The 19,229-nt window shown below is 40.2% G+C and overlaps 1 protein-coding gene across 1 annotated transcript; it reads left to right on the top strand.

The window, feature by feature from the left end:
• Positions 1-53: 53 nt before the first annotated feature.
• Positions 54-15,221, top strand: LOC121673060 (dedicator of cytokinesis protein 8-like). Its single transcript, XM_042046098.1, has 10 exons — positions 54-619; positions 5,166-5,309; positions 6,160-6,291; positions 7,889-8,023; positions 8,572-8,661; positions 9,093-9,329; positions 9,971-10,114; positions 11,159-11,265; positions 12,108-12,275; positions 12,883-15,221. Exons 1-10 carry the CDS (start codon positions 482-484, stop codon positions 12,944-12,946), a joined length of 1,359 nt encoding a protein of 452 aa, XP_041902032.1. The 5' UTR covers positions 54-481; the 3' UTR covers positions 12,947-15,221.
• The last annotated feature ends 4,008 nt before the right edge of the window (positions 15,222-19,229 follow it).

Here is a 19,229-nt window from a genome sequence, read left to right as displayed (position 1 = left end):
TTTAGAATTGCTACTGAGAAAATTCTGCAGTGAGGTGAGCTGAACTACGCATTTTAGGGACAAGCTGTGACAATCTGTTCTACTTGTGTACATTCCCTCTTTAGCACAGTTGATCTGTCACCAGGGTCCCAGGCTGCAGTAGTGAGCACATTGCAGGGGAGCCTTTGGGAGGTGGATGTAGATTTGGGCAAGGATAAGAGTCAGGAACACTGAAAAGTCTTGGATGCAGTAGTTTTACTTTCCTCATAGCCCCTGTGTCTCCTCCCCACCACTGCCTAACCATTTCTTTTGCTTTGTGTTTAATGAATCATACAGAATAAAGACAGATATGTCTTCTTCCATTCAACTGAGGTGAAGAATTATAAGGGTATTTTTTGTTACTCGAGAAGTGGTCATTCACTCCTGCTTTCTGGCCTGTGTTGTTAGAATTGCAAAAGGATATCAGACATCGCCGGACTTGAGGCTGACTTGGCTGCAGAACATGGCAGAGAAGCACACCAAGAGGAAGAGCTACACAGAAGCAGCCATGTGCCTGGTCCATGCTGCAGCACTGGTGGCAGAGTACCTGAGCATGCTTGAGGATCGGAACTATCTCCCTGTGGGCAGTGTCAGTTTTCAGGTAAAAGGCATGAGGCAGTTCCGGTGTGTGTGTTTGTTCTTGTGCTAAGCAAAGCAGAGGTGCATGTATGGGGCCGAAGTGACAATGGCAGTCTCTAGCTTCTATTTCCAGCAGTTTGATACTGTAATCTCTTACTTGCTAAGTAGAACCCCTCTGTTATCGCATGCCTTTTCTAGGGCTGTTACTTATCAACTGTGACGGATGCATCTTTCAAACTTCTTTCTCATAATCTAGATAATTGGAGCTGCTCAGTTCTTTCAGGCGTGTTCTCCAGTCCTTTGACTGCCCTCAAGTTACTAACCAAACCTTTTTGATTGAAGAGTAACACAATCACCACAGTCAATCCAGTACATCCAAGTCAAGTAAAAATGTCCTGTAAATTCTTTCAGTGTGGGAGGTAGCTCTCAGATTATCTCTCTGGAGACTTCACTGGTTATTTTGGTGTTGTTGAGCTCTTTACTCAGTAATACACTGATCTTTTCCAGACAGTTTTCTTGGGTTTTGTTTTTCACCTTATGTTTCTACATCACATAGATGAGAGCATAACTCTTTGTGGTTAAAGGTAGACATTTTTAAATGCAGATATATATATACTTCGTTTATCAGATTACACAGTTTTGGATACCCTTAGCTGAACTGACTTCATATGCCAATTCAGTGATTTTAGTGCTTCTTTTCTCCACATTATTAAAAATAGAAATGGCCAAACCTTTAATTTATTACCATGTGTTGATAATTCCTCTTTTATCATTATTCCCTGAGACTAGTGGACTGTTGGCTGCAATGATTAAAGTAAATTATGAATAATTTCAACTAATTAGTGACAGTATTTTGTAGGATTGCCTTAGATGTTCTATAGACATCGACTGTTTAGACATTATTACCTTCATTAGATTGTAATCCCTGTTTTTCAGAAAGTATCAGGCTTGTATAATCTGGTGTTGATTCCAGCTAAGTAGAATACCTTTAAGGTTTTCTTCGGTAATTTTGTATCAGTATTTCCACCACTTTGTCCTGCTGCAGTCTGATAAACCTAACACTATCTCCTCACCTTGTACACTTGTAAAAAATGTATGATCCCCAAAGCACATTTCATCTTCTGGAACTTCCCCAGTTTTCTAAAACATATGGCAGCTCAGTATTCACTGCTTGAATATACTTTTGTTTAGCTTTTTGACCTGTTGACCACATTTTATTTTCAAAGTGAGTTTGAAATACCTAACACAACATTTGGTGCAGTCATCTTCCCTTGATATAACCATACCACTTGGGTTTTTTTCCATTCAAAATAGTGAATGTGAACACGATTGAACCACTTGGCATTTTGCATTGAATTTAGTTTGTTGGGCATTAGTATTTGCAATTCCACCTTAACAATTAAGTGATGGACAAGTTTTTATTCTTGATTTTCTTCCATATCAAGACAGCTGTATATACTCTTTTTAATGGCTAAACTTCTGGTCATGGATTTATACTTCTGCCATTTTGCATCCCTTATCAGTTTTTTATACCATCAAACTTCTTGCTTCCATGCATTACTTCTATTTACTTCTTTTGTATGTTAGATTCTATCATTATTTAGATATAAGTGAAATCTGCATTCCCTTCCCAATGTCATCTTGCTCCCAGGCTGCCTTGAGTGCTTGTAAGCTCACACACTTGACCCTAATGTAATTCCTCCCTCCATTGCTCCTAGATTATGCAGATTGCTATAAATGGATATGTTTTCATTTATTTTAGAGAATTTAAATCTATTCTACAAGGCACTAGGCAAGCGAAAACTTAGGACTTTAAAAGCAGCAAATCAATTTCTCTCATCAAAATGCTTGTGTAAATACATGTTTGCCAAAGAAACAGTTGCCCCATAGGAGAGAGGTAATAAAATGCCCCAATGACGAGAACCCAATTACACAACTCTTTATCTGACAGCACAATTTTGAATTTCAGTTTACTCAATAACACTAATTAACTATAATAACCCTTTGCATTTTTACATAGGCTTTCAAGAAAAGGTTTCCCATTCTTTACAAACAGGTTTATGTTTTGTAGCACCTGTGAAGATCTTACTCAGATTACCCTTTCAAAAGAGGGAAACACAATGCAGACTGGCTTGGCTTTACCTGTAGTTACAGGTCCCACTCACTGACTCTTTCTGTGACCATTTCTTCATTTGGCTCAGATGTGAGATCAGCTAATATTGGTGATATGCATTTAGTTGTGGAATTGAGGGTGATAATAATGTGAATAAAAATATTATTCTGGATGAGCGGAAGTATTATCTCCTTTTTACAGATGAGTAAAATGAGTCAGCAAAGGATCAAATCAGTTCTGATTTTGATCTTCTGCCGTGAGTCTATCAGCATCCAGAAAACTGACTCAGTAGAGCAACACTTTTCCTTATACGGTAGCAGACAAAGTGCTTCCCTCTATGCAATCAAAACTATCCCTCAAAATCAGAATGGGGTCACCTGCAGTGGATTTCCCTTTGAGCTCAATTTGTTTTTACACTAAATCCACTTTACAAGCGGTAAAGCAGAGCTAGTGAGAGTATGAACTGCATAGGGACTGCCTTTAAAGCCACTTTATATTAACACAGACAAGTACTTAGTGTATGTGTCTACCTGCTGAGGCACAGGGCTCAGCAGCAGCCTAATTTGCCTGGGCTGTTGGGGGATCAAGGTTGCAGGCTACCCTGGCCTTATTTAACATGGGTGTAAAGGCTGGGGGGTCATAGGGGTTTTTGAACTGACACAACTATTTCTTGTCCTTAATGAAAACTAGTCTTGTGAAATTCAAAATAATTGCTGATAAAATACGTGGTGATTTATGTATTGCCTTTATTATACAAGGGATATGTAAAATTCTTCAGTATGAAAGGTGGATCAAGGCTAAAGTTGATCTTTGCAAAAGATCATGCAAGCCCCAGGAGTATGTCATGCAGGCTCTCTCCTACTAGAGTGCATGGACCGTTAAACATGGAAGTACATTCCTGACATAAGTTTTTAGAGGCTTAAAGGTGGAGAAGGAGTAATTGGTGTCTGTGACTTTCTCATTACTTTCGTACGTAAATCACTTCCCTGGACTCTTCTCTCTTTGCTACAAAAGGAGAATTACAAAAAAAAATTAAAGCCACCAGGCCACCAGAGTCACATGAAAACAGTCTTAACAGTCTTTAGTGGGTACTGGTATAGAAAAGGAAAACTAGAAATTGAGCTGCATGGCTTGTGAGTTTCTGGAGGTATGTGACAGTGAACCTAATTCTGGTTGAAGTCACTCTCTTCAGTAAGACTGGTCAGTAAAAAGTGGCATAGATGTGCTAAATGTGCTATAGTTTTCCTTCTGGCCAAGATTCATATGTATTCTTAACTCCTGTGAATGCTCTTCTGAGGCTGTGCTCACCCTTCCAGTAGAGCTGACACAATGTGCAGACTTAGGCAGTGTGATGGCAGCATGGTTGGAATAAATTTCACCCATGGAGAAATAAATACATCCACAAAGCCCAGGGGGGAAAGTCCAATGCTACTAGTGGTATGTGGTGCCAATTTTTTATCTGAAGTCTGATCAATAGTAACAGCCCTCAGTGTCTCTGCTATTTTATAAAGATGCCTTTAAGGACTCAGCTAGCCAGCCAGCTGGCATCCATCCTCCACTCAGACAGATTGTCATTGCCAGTTTCTGCTGAAGTGAGACACTATGACACTAATTTAACTCCTTTTAATTAATAGAAAATCAAAACTTAGCCTTTCTGCTGCTGTTGAAAGTTACATATGCCAGTCCCATACTGTATGTACACATATTTTGCTGTTGTTTTTCAGGTTTCTATATATAAAAATAACAAAATTTTTAATGTATATGCCACCCGGTGTCATTTATTCAAAAGAGTCCTGAAGAACTGTAGATATGTTACTTCATGGTCTACTATCTCAAAAGAGTGACTTTATCTAGTTTGATTTAAATGCACAATGAGATCCATAACATTAACAAGAAACTGAGTAAATTCTGCAGGATTAAAATGTAATTTGGCAGATGATGAACCAAGAAGAAGCAATCAATTATTGCAGTTTTTAGAGTGATATTGTCTGAGTCCTACTTCTCCTCTGCTTGGAAAAGTCAAATAAAAACTTGAAAGTTCAATTTATTCAAGCAGGTGGCAGAAGGTCTGGAGTGCAGTTTGGAATTTCCCACAGCCAAGTGCCAGCAGCAGAAAGGGCCCTAGTAGTATTGGGGATTGAGCTCACTGCAGCTCCAGGGAAATCCAGCCACCAGAAAAGAGCCAGTTTGAGACCTACATGAGGTTATGCATTTTAAACCTGAGGCTAGAAAGAAAATTCATGATTCTTGCAGTGAAACTCCTGATTTCCCATTTATGGAGATTTATGATGTTACTTTCACTTCTAAAAAGAATGTAACTCTGTGTCCCCTGGTTGCACCTGAATAATCTCATTCCTCTTCTCATCATGTAAATATGTTGAAACCGTTTCTTCTTCAATCTTTATGATGTACTGTTTATTTAAGTTTTTTATTTGTGTGCTCTGATGTATTTTAGAACATTTCATCCAATGTGCTGGAGGAATCTGCTGTTTCAGATGATGTTTTGTCTCCAGATGAAGATGGTATATGTTCTGGGAGGTATTTCTCAGAAAGTGGACTGGTAGGGCTGCTGGAACAAGCTGCAGAGCTCTTCAGCACGGTGAGTGAGGACCAGCATCACCAGGAGGGGATGGATAGTGAGCAGTCTGAGCCAGATCCACAGCTTCTTTTCCTGCACATGAGGAAACAATGTAGGACTGCTAACCCAGGCACTCCAGACCTGCCACACTCTAAATGACAAGAGGACATATTTTTGGCTGTCCAAGGACTATCTCAGTCAGATTGATTAATCTAGGCTTTTTCAGCCTAGCTCAGCCACATACCCACCTCTACTGTGCAGACCACAGGCAGCATCAACAGAAAGTGATTGTCTCGGGCAGGAACCAAGACTTTCAGTTGGTATTATCATGGGATAGTACATTTAAGAAAAAGATCTTACGTAAAGTATGTATTTTAGGAAGCATGTCAGAATTACTCTTATATTTTTGACATCATACAGCCACTAGCCTCATAATCTACACTTACTATGCAAGGAGTCATGATTTAGCATCTCTAAAGATATCACTTGGGTTCCTTTTGTCCAGACACAGCTCTGGTTGCCTTGAACCATGCATGATAAACAAATCCATTTCCTGCTGCTAACCTGCATTTCTAGTTCTTCTAGCCCTGAGGCAGAAACCAGGGCTTTATGCAGGAATTTGGGCTTGAGAGCCCAACAGATCAGAGATCCAAATTACATCCAGTTCATTATCTGCTGTTCAGAACTGCCCATTTACTATTACTAGTTTTTAGAATGGCAAAAGAAGCAACATAGCAGATTAACAGATGAGTCCCATAAATCCCCTTTTCAGCCAAGCCATTGATGGAGATCTAGTTTCTTTTCAGAGTGCATGAAGACTCATTTATTTTCTTCCTCTTTTTCCTTTTTTTTTTTTTTTTAATGTTCAAAGGGAGGTTTGTATGAAACTGTGAATGAGGTGTACAAAATTGTCATCCCCATACTGGAAGCACATCGAGACTTCAGGAAGCTTACCTTGACACACAGCAAGCTACAGAAGGCCTTTGATAGCATTATTAATAAGGTACTTGTGAGGCAAGGCACTGCTAGCAAGACACATTGCTGGGTTGCACCATTTGTTTAAGACTGGTGTTAATAAAACTGTTCATGTGTGTACTGGGTTTGTGTGGACAGGTTTTGGCAGTGGAGGGGGAGGGTTAAAATGGTGATGTCAATGAGAAGCTGCTAGAAACTTCATGCATGGCCAACAGAGCCAATGCCAGCTGCTGGCCGAGGCTGGCCAAGGCTGAGCCCATCAGTGACAGTGGCAGCACCTCTGGGGTAATATATTTAAGAAGGGAAAAAAAGTAATTGGCCACATGTAATTGTGCTCAGAAAAGAGAAGAGTGGAAAATATGTGAGAGCAACAGCTCTGCAGACACCAAGGTCAGTGGAGAAGGAGGGGCAGGAGGTGCTACAGGTGCCAGAGCAGAGAATCGCCTGCAGCCCATGGTGTAGACCATGGTGAGACAGCTGTGCCCCTGCAGCCCATGGAGATCCACGGAGGAGCAGAGATCTGCCTGCAGCCCATGCAGAACCCCATGGCAGAGCAGGTGGATGCCTGGAAGGAGGCTGTGACCCCATGGGAATCTCACACTGCAGCAGGGAGGAACTGCAGGCTGGAGCAGGGGAAGGCCTCTCCCTGAGCAGTGGTAGAAACGTGTGATGAACTGACCATAACACCCATTTCCCATCTCCCCGCACCACCGGGGTAGAGCCTAAGAAGGAGGAAGGGAGAAAGGTGTTTTTAAAATTTGTTTTACTTCTCGTTATCCTGTTTTGAGTTTGATTGGTAATAAATACAATTAGTTTTCCTAAGTCACGTGTGTTTTGCCCATGATGGTAACCAGTTTATGATTACTCCCTATCCTTGTGTCAACTCATGAACCTTTCATTGTCTGTCTCCTATCCAGTTGCAGGGAGGGGGTAATAGAGAGGCTTTGGTGGGTACCTGGCATCCTGCCATGATCAACCCACCAGAATTTGAAATTGTTCCATTTCCTTTTTCAAACAAAAGCTTCCATCTGCTTTCATCTACCTACATAGCCCTACAGTGTAAAAAGGCTCTCCATACAAAAAAAGCAGAGATGAATATAAAATGGGTTTAGCTGAACATGTCTGTGTCCACCTTGCCACATCTGTTTAACAAAAATAACTTTATTGTCAATTCACTAGTGTTTTCAGTTATAAAACAGAAGAAATATGAAAACCCATCTAAATTCTTAGCACTCATACTGTCCCTTCTCTTTCTTCAGAAGAACCTTATTGCTGAGCCTAGTCAGTTTCAAATTCTTACCAATTTTCATTGCAAAATTGCAAAATTTAAATTTTGTTACATGTCCTCAATGGAATTAAAAAATAGTAAGGTATTTTGTTTTGTGAAACCCCCTTCACGGTCAGCTTAAATTTTAAGTTAGATTTCAGTCAAATGTCCACTTAGTTTGTATGCTTTCTTTCCTGTGCTTCTAATCCATCAGCACTGATGATATATAGAAGTGGGTTTGAAATGGGGAAAATGTAGGACTCGTGGGTTTTCTTATACATCAGTTGGGGGAAAAAAGGGATCCAAATACTACCATGTCATATATAAAGCAATTGTGAATTTCCTCTTTATCAATTAGGGTCAAAAACGAATGTTTGGAACTTACTTCCGTGTTGGTTTCTATGGATCCAAATTTGGAGACTTGGATGAACAGGAATTTGTTTATAAGGAGCCTGCAATTACAAAACTCCCTGAGATTTCTCACAGATTAGAGGTGAGGAAAACCATGTTAATGTGATCTCAAATGTTATACTTTTCAATGAACCCACACAGTCCAAATAGTATTATTGCTATATAAAAAAATTTTAAAATTGCTATTAAAAAACTGATTTGTACCATATTATAAAATAACCATGCACAAGGTTATTTCCTTGGTGCATATCCTTTCCACAGTATCCCTTTTTAAAGCATAATTATCTAAGTGATCCATTTTCTTGAGGCTATGTCTCTTACCAGCAGGCCTGTAATACACTGAATGATTTTGAGCATGCCAGATATTTGCTTTGGTATCTTTTCAGCTTTTTTTACAGAATTGCTGTGTTCCCTTCTGAATTTTTTACCTCAAGTTCTGTGATTGTCTGAGCAACTCACAGTGATTGTTGTCAGAAGATGCCTTACCCTGGCCAGCTGTGGTTTGTGGAGCAGTATACTGACTGTACAAAGCCCAGAAATCATCGTGGTTGTCACTCCTCTCTCCTAGAATTGCATTAGCATTGCATTAAGAACTAAAAACATTTTGGGATGATTCTGTTTCTTTTCTAGGGATTTTATGGCCAGTGTTTTGGGGAGGATGCTGTGGAAGTAATCAAGGACTCTGCTCCTGTAGACAAAAGAAAGCTGGATCCCAATAAGGTAGGGAAAGTACTACTGAGAGGGTTGAGTGCTTTGTCACACAAGAGAGAGAAGGAGAGGAAGTCCCGCTTGCAACTTTTATGCTCAAACAGTACAGCACTAAAAGAAGCCATCCAGCATCGTGTCTCTGTGTCCAGGGGTATTAAAGTCTCTGTGACAGGCTTAGCATGGTAGCTTGTCACAGAGTATGGAAATTAGAACTTCTGATCTCTGGTCCCTGCCCTCGTTCTGATCCCCAGGGTTAAGCTGTGCCCTCCTAGATGCAAGTTTTGTCAGCTCTGAATAAGAAAAGGATCCCTGAAGGATTTTCAGCTCTGTGCATTTCCAGACCATCCTTAGCCAATGTGTACTATGGGATAGTTCACATGCGCCACTCCTTTTACATTCCTTGGGTTGTATAGCACTGTAATGGCTCTTCCCTCTTTTCTTAGGCATACATACAAATTACCTTTGTGGAGCCATATTTTGATGAGTATGAGATGAAGGACAGAGTTACCTACTTTGAAAAGAACTTCAACATCTGTCGGTTCATGTACACTACACCTTTCACCATGGATGGGCGCCCCAGAGGAGAGCTTAGTGAGCAATACAAGAGGAACACCATCCTAACCACAATGCATGCTTTCCCCTACATCAAAACTAGAATCAGTGTCATCCAAAGAGAAGAGGTAATTTGGTTTTGAAGACACATCTAATTTCTCAAGGACTGAAGGAGTCTCTGGGTGGGAAGATTTCCAAATTTATGCGTGGCATAAATATAAAAAAAAAGGATGCTGAATTTCTCAGATGTGGCCCTTGTTAACAGGAGTATCACAGAAGGGACAGACAAGGCAAGATAGAGATTTACTATGGAGAAGGGAGGATAGCCAATGTACATTCTTCTTTTGACCTCCTAACTTTAATGCTGTGTAGGAGGATGTGTGGGGCTCTGTTTTTAGCTGTACTTCTAGCTGATAAAGTAGAAGTAGGCTAGAGTACAGTCAGAGATTGGGCTCAGGGCTTGCTTAGAGACAGGGGAGCTTTATACTGTAGAAAGTGAAACACCATTTCAGGCATGAATTGAGTCACTTAGAATAGTAATGAATTTATGTGAACAGGAGGTCTGAGTCACACCCTGTTCTTGCAAATGATAAGAGCTTTGGATCTGATGCACCATCTACCAAGATGACAGTTAGATTGAACAGTGTTCCTGGGTTTCACAGCCACTGCTTTTGAAGCAGGAGAATGACAGTGATATTGTCAGATTTAAAACAGGTCAGCTGCATGCATTATTCAGGTAATGAACCATCTTTTCTTCCATATTCCTTAGTTTATTTTAACCCCAATTGAAGTTGCTATTGAAGATATGCGTAAAAAAACACAGGAGCTAACTGCAGCCACCAACCAAGAACCACCAGATGCCAAAATGCTCCAGATGGTTTTGCAGGGCTCAGTTGGGGCCACTGTAAATCAGGTAAGGGATCCAAATAAGCCAGATGAAGAGATTCTGCATACTTTTCTCATTGTGCATTCTTTTTTGCTCCTATTTCTTGCACTGAAAGAAGTACATCTAGTCAGACACATTTAGTTACTGTGTGTATTTAAACTTCATCCCTTGATATTTAGTCATTGTATGCTGTTCATTAGCTATGCTTTTGGTGAGAGTAGTCATGGGAAGCACTGTCCTGGCTGTAGGTGCAGAAACTCACAGAAGCCTTGTGAATGCATTCAAGGATTTTTCATTTCTAACCTGCTAGCCATCTCAGCCATTTTGTTCATTCCAGATGTATCCTTGGGGAATGGGAATAATAATAACAATTCTCCTGTAGAACCACCACAAATTCAGTTTCACTGAAATTAAGTCAATACATGAAGTCAAGACCTGAGTGCCCCAAAAGAAAGCTGAGATGCAATAGGTATAACATAAATACACAAACTAAAAAAAAAGGCCTAGGCAATTTAAAAAATTGAAAATGGAAGGATGAAGCCATGTGGCTGAGAAAAAACTTGATGATATGCACAACTTCACAGAGCTTGGGATTTTTTGATGAAAGCCTAAATACTCTCAGTTTCTCCAGATTCTTCATCAGCCAAAGCATCGAGTCTGAAATAATGTGTCGTCATAAGCTTTGGAGAGAGTGATCTTTTTTGGCACTGGGCTTATTGCCTAAAGGTCTTGTAATACCACACACAGGAGCTGTGTTTCTGAATATAACCAGGTTTGTCACTAGAGCTGTCCCAGCTCCTCTCTGCTGAGCAGAATTTGTTCCCTTTGTTGTGGAACTGGAGGAGGAATAACAACAGGAGAGGATAAGATATGATGGGCAAAAATTCTGCTTGCCAAAGGAAACATCGTGGGGGAAAGGGAGCTAAAAACCATCCCGTTATGGTATCTGTGCACAGATTTATTTTCTTCCGTAATTCCACTAATGAAATAACAAACAGCTTTAAACAAACGTGTGGTCTGTTTTCAGTCTAAGCAGGTGGTTTTGACATTTTCCTGTGTTATTTCTGTAAGGGACCACTAGAGGTAGCGCAAGTGTTCCTGGCTGAAATTCCCGCAGACCCCAGACTTTATCGACATCACAACAAGCTGAGGCTGTGCTTCAAAGAGTTTATAATGAGGTCAGTAAAACAAAATTGAAATGCTGAATTGCATCAATACATTCAATATTAGCAATAATGCAATGCAAATATAACTGAGGAATTATGCAAGTTAGCATCATAAATTCTGGCATCTCCTGCTTCAGACACTCGGACCAGCCTTCTTATCTCTGCTTCATGTGAATGCCTAGGTGGGCATTGCATCTCAAAAGGAAGAAACACTTTAACAATTTAAACTAATAATGCATAAATTAAGATCTTCCATTTGTTTTATCTTCCAACGTCTTATTGAAATCAAACATTTCAGACTATTGCCTTGATTTCATTTTTAATAAAAAGACATTCTTATGTAGAAAGCCATTCATAAGAAAACCTTATCTGTCAAGCAGACACAGTGGTAGTGGCAGACACATGTCCTGTTTATAAATCTCAACAAGCATATTCACATATGAAGATACTCATCTCCTTAGTCAAAAGTACCCTCCTTGGTGAAGGGTAAATTTGAGTTAAATAAAAGCAAGTCTTCTGCAGAAGATACAGCTTCTAATTTCTGCTATTGCCAATTTATCTGTTTATACAGTAAGTAGGCAGCTAGCTCAGTATTCTGCAGTCATGAAATTTATTTTTTATTAGCTCGCTCATGCTTTCCTAATATCTAAAAAATATCATCTCAATTTATGTACTTGGAAAAGACAGAGCTTTCTTACTAGTTCATTATCACTTTAGTCTTGACAAGTTACCAGAGGAATGCCTAGACCAAAGGAACTGGATTCTTGTCCATGCAAATCACCTAACACAAAGTGAATGAGTTTAACAGAAGTGGATTATATTTATCATGTCTTTTTTTCTTTCCTTTTGCCTAGGTGTGGTGAAGCCGTGGAGAAAAACAAGCACCTTATTACTGCTGACCAGAGGGAGTATCATCAGGAGCTCAAAAGAAACTACACGAAACTGAAGGAGAACCTTAGGCCCATGATTGAGAGGAAGATTCCAGAGCTGTACAAACCGGTAGTGAAAGTCCACAGCACAAGGTATAGTTAGGGCAGGGTTATCTGTTGTGGCCATACAAAAATATGCTATTTTTTTGCAAGGAAGAAAGGGAGTTTTACTGGCAGCTAAACCCAAGCCAGAATATACACTGCCCTCTCCATTGCTGATTAAAGAAATCTGCTGACTTCCACTGGAGATAATTGTAGGGTTAGCTGTGTTTCTCAAGCTCCACATTCCAGGGGTAGAGGATTTTTGTAATTTTAATGCATCATTAGATAAGACTTCCACCTCACCCTAACAAAGTTCCTGGAAACATCTTGTGATTTCTTCAACCTTTGAAGCCAGGAACGAGATAGAACAAGTATGGCACCATGTGGTCTTAAGCAGCATGGACTGAGTTGTCCTTTCACTACAGGAAACATAATCCTTTTCAGTCACATGACTGAGACAGAAGAGTCTAATGTTCTTTGCTTATGAATATATGCTTCTTCACAACGCCACTGTGCCCGGTGTGGGGTGGGAGGAGAAGAAGAAATGACCACTCTGACCTGCTGACATAGAGCATATTTCAGCTCCTTTTCACAAGACTGATATTTTTTTGATTGTTTTTCATTTTCCAACTTTATTTATTAATCTATTTCATTTCAGGGAATCTTTTCGTAACCACAGTTTTAGGAAATATGATGCCCAGACTTCTTCCCAAAGCACCTAAGAACTAGCTGCTTCAGCCAAGGAAGAGCTTCATGCTGCAAGAAAGAAGTGACGGAGTATTTATTCTACATCTATGAAATCAGAAATCTGTCACAAGACAGCATGTGCGCTTTCTGGATAGCATGCAGAAGAGCATTTACACAAGATCACTGAATGAAAACTAGGGGATAATTCCTAATCAAGCACATACCATGAAGGCTTGGAAAGGAAGGGGATGCTTTTTAGATACTTTTGTATATATTGTACAACAATCACCTAATGCAGAGGGGGGGGACCTTAGAGTGGTCAGTGGCATGAAGTCAGTCATGCATAGGTAACAGACAGAACTTCACGTGGTTTGGTTGAGGTGAATCCAAATAACATGTCTAAGGAATAACGACAAATTCTGTGTTTTTATGGTCCTTTTCCAAGACAGCATTTATCCACGTGCTTTTGGCAATGAAGCACATTCTGCAAGTTAATCACATGCTTAAATATTGTCTTAATGAGGAGGGACATGGTCACCTGCTCAGTGTTCGCTGTGCTAGCGCTCTAGGAAAGGGTAATTTCCTCAGTTTCTGAACAGATCTCTGTCATGGTCCTTAACTGCACGGAGTTCTGCACAAGTTTTCTCAACCAAAGCATGAAAATCAAGAAGTAGTAATAAATAGTTCTTACAGATCTTCTAAATTTTTTCCTAAGTATAGGGACATGCATTATAGCGACTTGACATGCAGTTAGTAATCTGTGACATATGTAGCAGAGCTAACAAGTAATAGTTTAAAAAGAAGATGCTAAGCTATGACTGATTCTTTATTACATAAAGCTCTTATGTAGATAATTTTATCCAAAATTAACTACAGAAGCTCACAATGGGGATTTCCTGCAAATCACTTGGCTAAGGCTTTACTGCTGCTTAAGCGAAATTAGTGCATAATTTATGATACCTAGTACTTGGTATTTTTTGAGTCCTCAGCAAACATCCTACTAAATAACCTTTACAGCACCTCTCTGAAGTACGGAAATGTTATCACAATTTTGCGGATGAGGATGCGGAGAGAGAGGATAAATTAGGACTTTGGCACTCATTTTGGACTTTTGGAACTCCTTCCGTGAGGCAGTGGAAGAGCTACAATTTTTATTGTAACTATGCTTACCACATAATGTTAGTATTTTGAAACAAAGATCCACGAAAACGTCTTACATATTACTTCTTCTATGCCACCTCTTCAATGTTTTGGAAATTATACTTTAATGTTGATTAAAGCAACCAATTCCATTTGCCCAAGCACTGAATTTAATGTTAAAATTCAAGGAAATTTTTTCCTTTGTACTTCATTTTAAAAAGTTACAGTGAACTTTCTCAGAGCTGATGCCATATGTTTCTAAAGGCAAGGCCTCTTTGCTCCAAAAGTGTAAGGGAGATTGAGGCTGTTGGCTTTTAGTGGAAACATTTTGACTTTTTACAGTCACCTGCAGCCTTGCCGTTTGATAATATGAATATTCCAAGTGCTTCCTTGATACTTGTATCATATTTTCAATGTGCTTTGTAGAAGATCCGCATGGATGATCAAACAAGATGAGATGTGGAAGTAGGTGAAATAAACCCTGTAGTTACACAGAACTTGGGAGTGTAAGAAAATAATTTCCTTCCTCACTCATTGTATTATTAAATGAAATAATCAGGAATAAGTACTCCCTGATTTTGAAGTGAACACATCCAAAGTACATAAGCAAATGGTGTAAAAAACTCAAAGCAAAAGATGCCTCTATGTCAGAGTGGCTTCTCTATATTCAAGTTGCTCTGAAACAATTCTAGATTGAAAAGATTACTAATTTCCCAAAGTTTTGAAGCTATGAGATCTCTGCCTATCAGAACCTAGCCCCTTATCTGTTTTTTTACTGCTAGTTGAGGATAAAGGTCAGAATACTGTCATCTATCAACCCCACAATTCAACCTCGCTGTTTACAAGATACTTATCCTTTACAGCCTAACCAACAGAAACCTCAGGTAAACAAAACCCCTTACAGGTGTACAATAAACTAGTAATGAAGTAATGAACTGGTTCCTTGAATTGAAGTAATACTCAGGATAATATGAATACTGATGGACTCTTCACTCCCATTTTACAAGCTGAGCACCTTGCAATCAGATGGCCAGTCTTGCCCCCAGTTTGCATTTCACGTCCCTTGTAAATGGAACGTGGCTTGTACATTTCTTTCAAGAGCTGAACTATGTGAAGCAAACTTTCTATCTTAGGATATTCCGTTTTGCAATAAAGCAACTGTTAAACAGCATATTTCGAAGTGCCTTTGTGTTGCATCTTATACCTCAATAGAATAGAGCTGGAAAGAAAATTTCAGTAGGAACAACATTTTCTAATAGAAGCACCATTCAGCAAAAAATATAAAGATTTGGGCAGAGGATGTGTTTGTCTGTCTTTAGGACAAATTGTGCCTGTTGCAGGGATTACAAGCAACAAGTTGCTTCCCAGCTTCTGTTTTTCATTCAGTGTTACGTGAAAAATGTCAGTGGGAAGCTCAGTGACAGTAGTGCCCTCACTACTTCCTCTGGGCTGTAGCTGTAGAGCAGAAATATGCCTGATTCCTGAACTCACCATCTGGGTGATTTAAGACTAGGGAAAGTTTTGTGTGTCCAGACTAGGTAGGTCCAGGGCTAAACTGCTGAGGCTGTCAAAGGGGAACCAGCAGGTGAGCACTACACCATCCTAGACATTTGGCTGGGAATTCACCAGAGCTCCTTCACTCCTTGCATTTACCACCAGCAAGCACCAGCTTTTAGGAGCACGGTGCTGAATTTGGCACAGGAATCCTCTAGCTCAGCAGGAGTTGACCACGTCAGCCATGCCCTGTCCTGCGGCAGCACACAGGTGGCAAGGCAGTGACCAGCAGCCTCAGGTCTGCGCACAGCCCCACTGCCACAGGAGAGCACGCCCGATCCAGACCGGGTGTCAGCACACACTTGCACATCAGGCAGATGTAAGGAGTCCGTGCTGGCTATGAGAAGGCAGCAATAATGCCTGGAAGTACAAATGTCAGCGCGTTTTGAAAACATTTGAACGTTGAGGTAGCTGCTTTTGGTCAGCACTACAAATCCTACATGGGCAGCCCTAATGCTGGATTTCCTGGTTTGCAGAACAGCATCTATACAGGGAGCACACCTTTCATGCTACTTGAAAGAAACCATGACATTGAGAGGTGATGGACTGAACAGGCACAGCTATGAGTAGGAGTAGCCACACTTGTGCCAGCTACAGAGAAAAGCAGTGTTGTCACTTAAAATTGGCAGGTCTGGGTTACTTGACCTCTCCTGGGAAGCTGAATGCTTTCTCATTATGTTTCCCACCAATTGTGAAGGCTTGGAAAAGCAAAAGCAAACATTTAAACTCTTTTTTTGTTGTTTTTCTTTTTGTCTGTTGGAAGTATCATTGCCTCAAATATTTCAAAAAGGGCAATTAAAGCTTAGCAGACAGCCTGACACAGAGCCAGCTAGGATGCTTTCAGGTATTTCAATCTCTCAAAGCAATGGTTCTTATGAAAATAATACTGTTTTACTGGAGTTTACTGCACTACAGTGCTGATGCCTTCTGGTAGAGGGGAACACGTACAAGCAGTATTCATAGGGTGTTGCCTTTAGTGCTGAATTTGGGAGTGGGGTAGTTTGGGGAGTTGCTTGGCTGACTATGTTCTAACCATCTTTTAAATGGGTTAAACAGAGTGATTAAAAAATAACCAAGAGGTCTTGAATAAGGCATCTCAGGTTGGGTAATGCTCCAGTCTAATCAGTGCACTGAAAGGAGAAGGGGCCCCCATGGGAAAAGTCCTTTTTGATTACATGAATACAGACAATGCACTCTCACAGTAGAACCCAGTTAGTGTTTTGGAAAGTTACAGTACATTTTGGCATTCATTGAGCACTTCACATAGTGTATTGAATATGTTTCTGTGACTCCTTATGTTCTTACTGAGGGATTGGTTTAAATTACTCATTTTCATTACAAACCAGACTGTTTTGCAAGTGTTCAAGAATTAAAAAACTAACCTTGAAGAAGTTTTTTGCAAACAATGTTGTCCCTCAATATTGGTCAGTCAAAAATCCTGAAAATATCAAACTAAGTGTTTTGCTGATCAAACCAAACAAACTAAAACCCTGAAGATGCTCAATAGTAACTTTTATCAGAATAATTTAGAAAGCCTTGAACATTTTGTTCAGCTTGGCTGTTCTAAGCAATTTGATGCTTTGCACCCCTCAAAACAAAATTTTCTCCTTAGAAAAAAAAAAATTGAATTTTACTTTTTTTTTTAAGTCTCCCTTAATGGATTTAAAAGATACCTAAATCACCAGACACCTTTTTTCTGTGTTCATTTAGGACTATGTCTTGTTCCAGAAAAAAGGTTTTTCACTATCAGGCTCTATTCATGGAGTATTTCTAAACATGCAACTATTAATAGGATGCAAATTACAAAAGGAAATTAAATAACCAAAGGGACAAGGTGTTCCAGCTGGATGGCAAGAGGACTATGTCTTGTGCATTTAATAAACACCTGCAAAACAACTGGAAGGGAAGATTTCCTATCACACATTTCTGATTTCCCCAAATGTGAACATCTGTGCAAATTTCTTTTCCCCAAGAAGAGCTCAGTGGAAACAAACAAACCAACAAACAAACAAATGCAAGCTTAGCACTGCTGATACATCTAGAATTTGAAAGTGCCAGAAAGCTATCTTAAAACCTTAAGAACCTCAAGCAAACAACTGTTTCTGGACTTAATACATAGTGAAGAAAGAAGTATGGACAATACCCCATCCCTTCCTTTATTTGCAGGTCAGCTTTTAGAGAGATGAACAGTCCCTTCTCAGGTATCAAAGAAAGGCTGGAAGTGCTCCAAAGGAGTGTGCTCCTTTTTGAGTTAAGGCATAAAATCCCAGGCTCAAATCTAAACCCTTGAGGAGGCATTTTTCCCAGGGGAAGAAAATGAAGGGGAAGGGAAGGGGAAGGGGAAAGGGAAGGGGAAGGGGAACGGGCTGATAGCAAGAACAACGTTACAAAAATTAAGTTGCTAGCACTTGCCTCAGAGGCTGGAGATTTCTTGGCAGCCTGGAAGGATGGCATCTTCACTGTACTTCATACTGCCAGCTTTTAACATTGGGAGAATAATATTGAATCAACAGTGTCTAAAAGATTTCAAAGAGGTTGGTTTATGTAAGAGGCTTCAACCATTGATTGAATTAGGAAGAGCAAAACTCCTGTAATCTGTGGCAGGTTAAAGAGCATACAGGACTGTGTAAAAAGGATTGCTCAGCTCAGGTTGTAGGGAAACCCAGTTGCCCCCAAGGCCTGCTGCAGCCTAGGACAAAGGCTGCAGCTGGGTGAAAGAAATCCATCCATTAATAAGCAATCAGAGAGGAAAAGATCAAAAACCCAACACACTGCTGGGAACAAAGGAAGCAGTTCTTTAAAAGGGCAAGGTAAATTGCTGAATGCATCTCACTTTCTAGACCATGTGGGACACTCAGCACCAAACTGAGGACTGTTGTGCACTAATGGCAGCTCTCAGGCAAAAAGTAATCACAAAATATTTAAACAAATACATAAAATAGGGAAAAGTCTATTTTTCTTTTCCTGATAAAAATATTCTTAGGTTTTGTGGGGCTTTTGTGGATTTGGTGGGCTGGGTTTGTTTGTTTGTTTTGTTGTTTATGTGGGTTTTGGTTTGTTTCACTTTGTTTTGATTTTTTTAATGCTGACTTCCTGGATTTTGCTAGTTTCCACCAAGAACTGGGAAACTGCAAAAGCAACAAACAAAAGGCACATGCTTTCTCATCCCTCCGTTGAAGGAGGCAGAATAAACATTGGGATTGCTGCTTCCAGGGGAGGATTCAGGCTCTTTAGGAGTGACATGGCCCTGCACATCTCCTGCAGTAATGGGTGCCAAGAGTGACCACTTGTTCCACATCCCCTGCACAAAAGGGGTGCTGTGGATGGAAATTATATAGCTTGGAAATAAATTCATAATCAGGCGTAGTTTGAAGAAACACAGGGAACTGCAGCATGTCCCATTATTTCCACTAGTTTTGGTTCACAGATAATTTTCTCCATGACTAATTGATGGAGGATGCACCCCAAATGTACCCCCCAGTGGCTCTGCAGTTCTGGGATCCTGCTCACAAGGCAAGCACCGTCACTGGGGCACCGGCCCTGCAGCATCAGCTGCTGTGAGAGCACTCAGAGTGTTTCAATGGTGGAGAAAATCTTCCTAGAAAGGCTGTCTGAGCCTTCCTA

Source organism: Corvus kubaryi, unplaced genomic scaffold (genome assembly GCF_017639235.1).
Source record: "Corvus kubaryi isolate FWS band 111438036 unplaced genomic scaffold, C.kubaryi_AGA036_p1.0 65149, whole genome shotgun sequence".
Lineage (NCBI taxonomy): Eukaryota > Metazoa > Chordata > Aves > Passeriformes > Corvidae > Corvus > Corvus kubaryi.
Note: the sequence above shows the minus strand (reverse complement) of the source record. Positions and strands in the feature narration are given on the sequence as shown.

Excerpts from the sequence above, each read along its gene's own strand:
- LOC121673060 (XM_042046098.1), top strand. The coding sequence starts at position 482 with ATGGCAGAGAAGCACACCAAGAGGAAGAGCTACACAGAAGCAGCCATG. Across the intron at positions 5,310-6,159 it reads CTGCAGAGCTCTTCAGCACG|GGAGGTTTGTATGAAACTGT; the intron begins GTGAGTGAGGAC and ends TAATGTTCAAAG. Across the intron at positions 9,330-9,970 it reads GTGTCATCCAAAGAGAAGAG|TTTATTTTAACCCCAATTGA; the intron begins GTAATTTGGTTT and ends CATATTCCTTAG.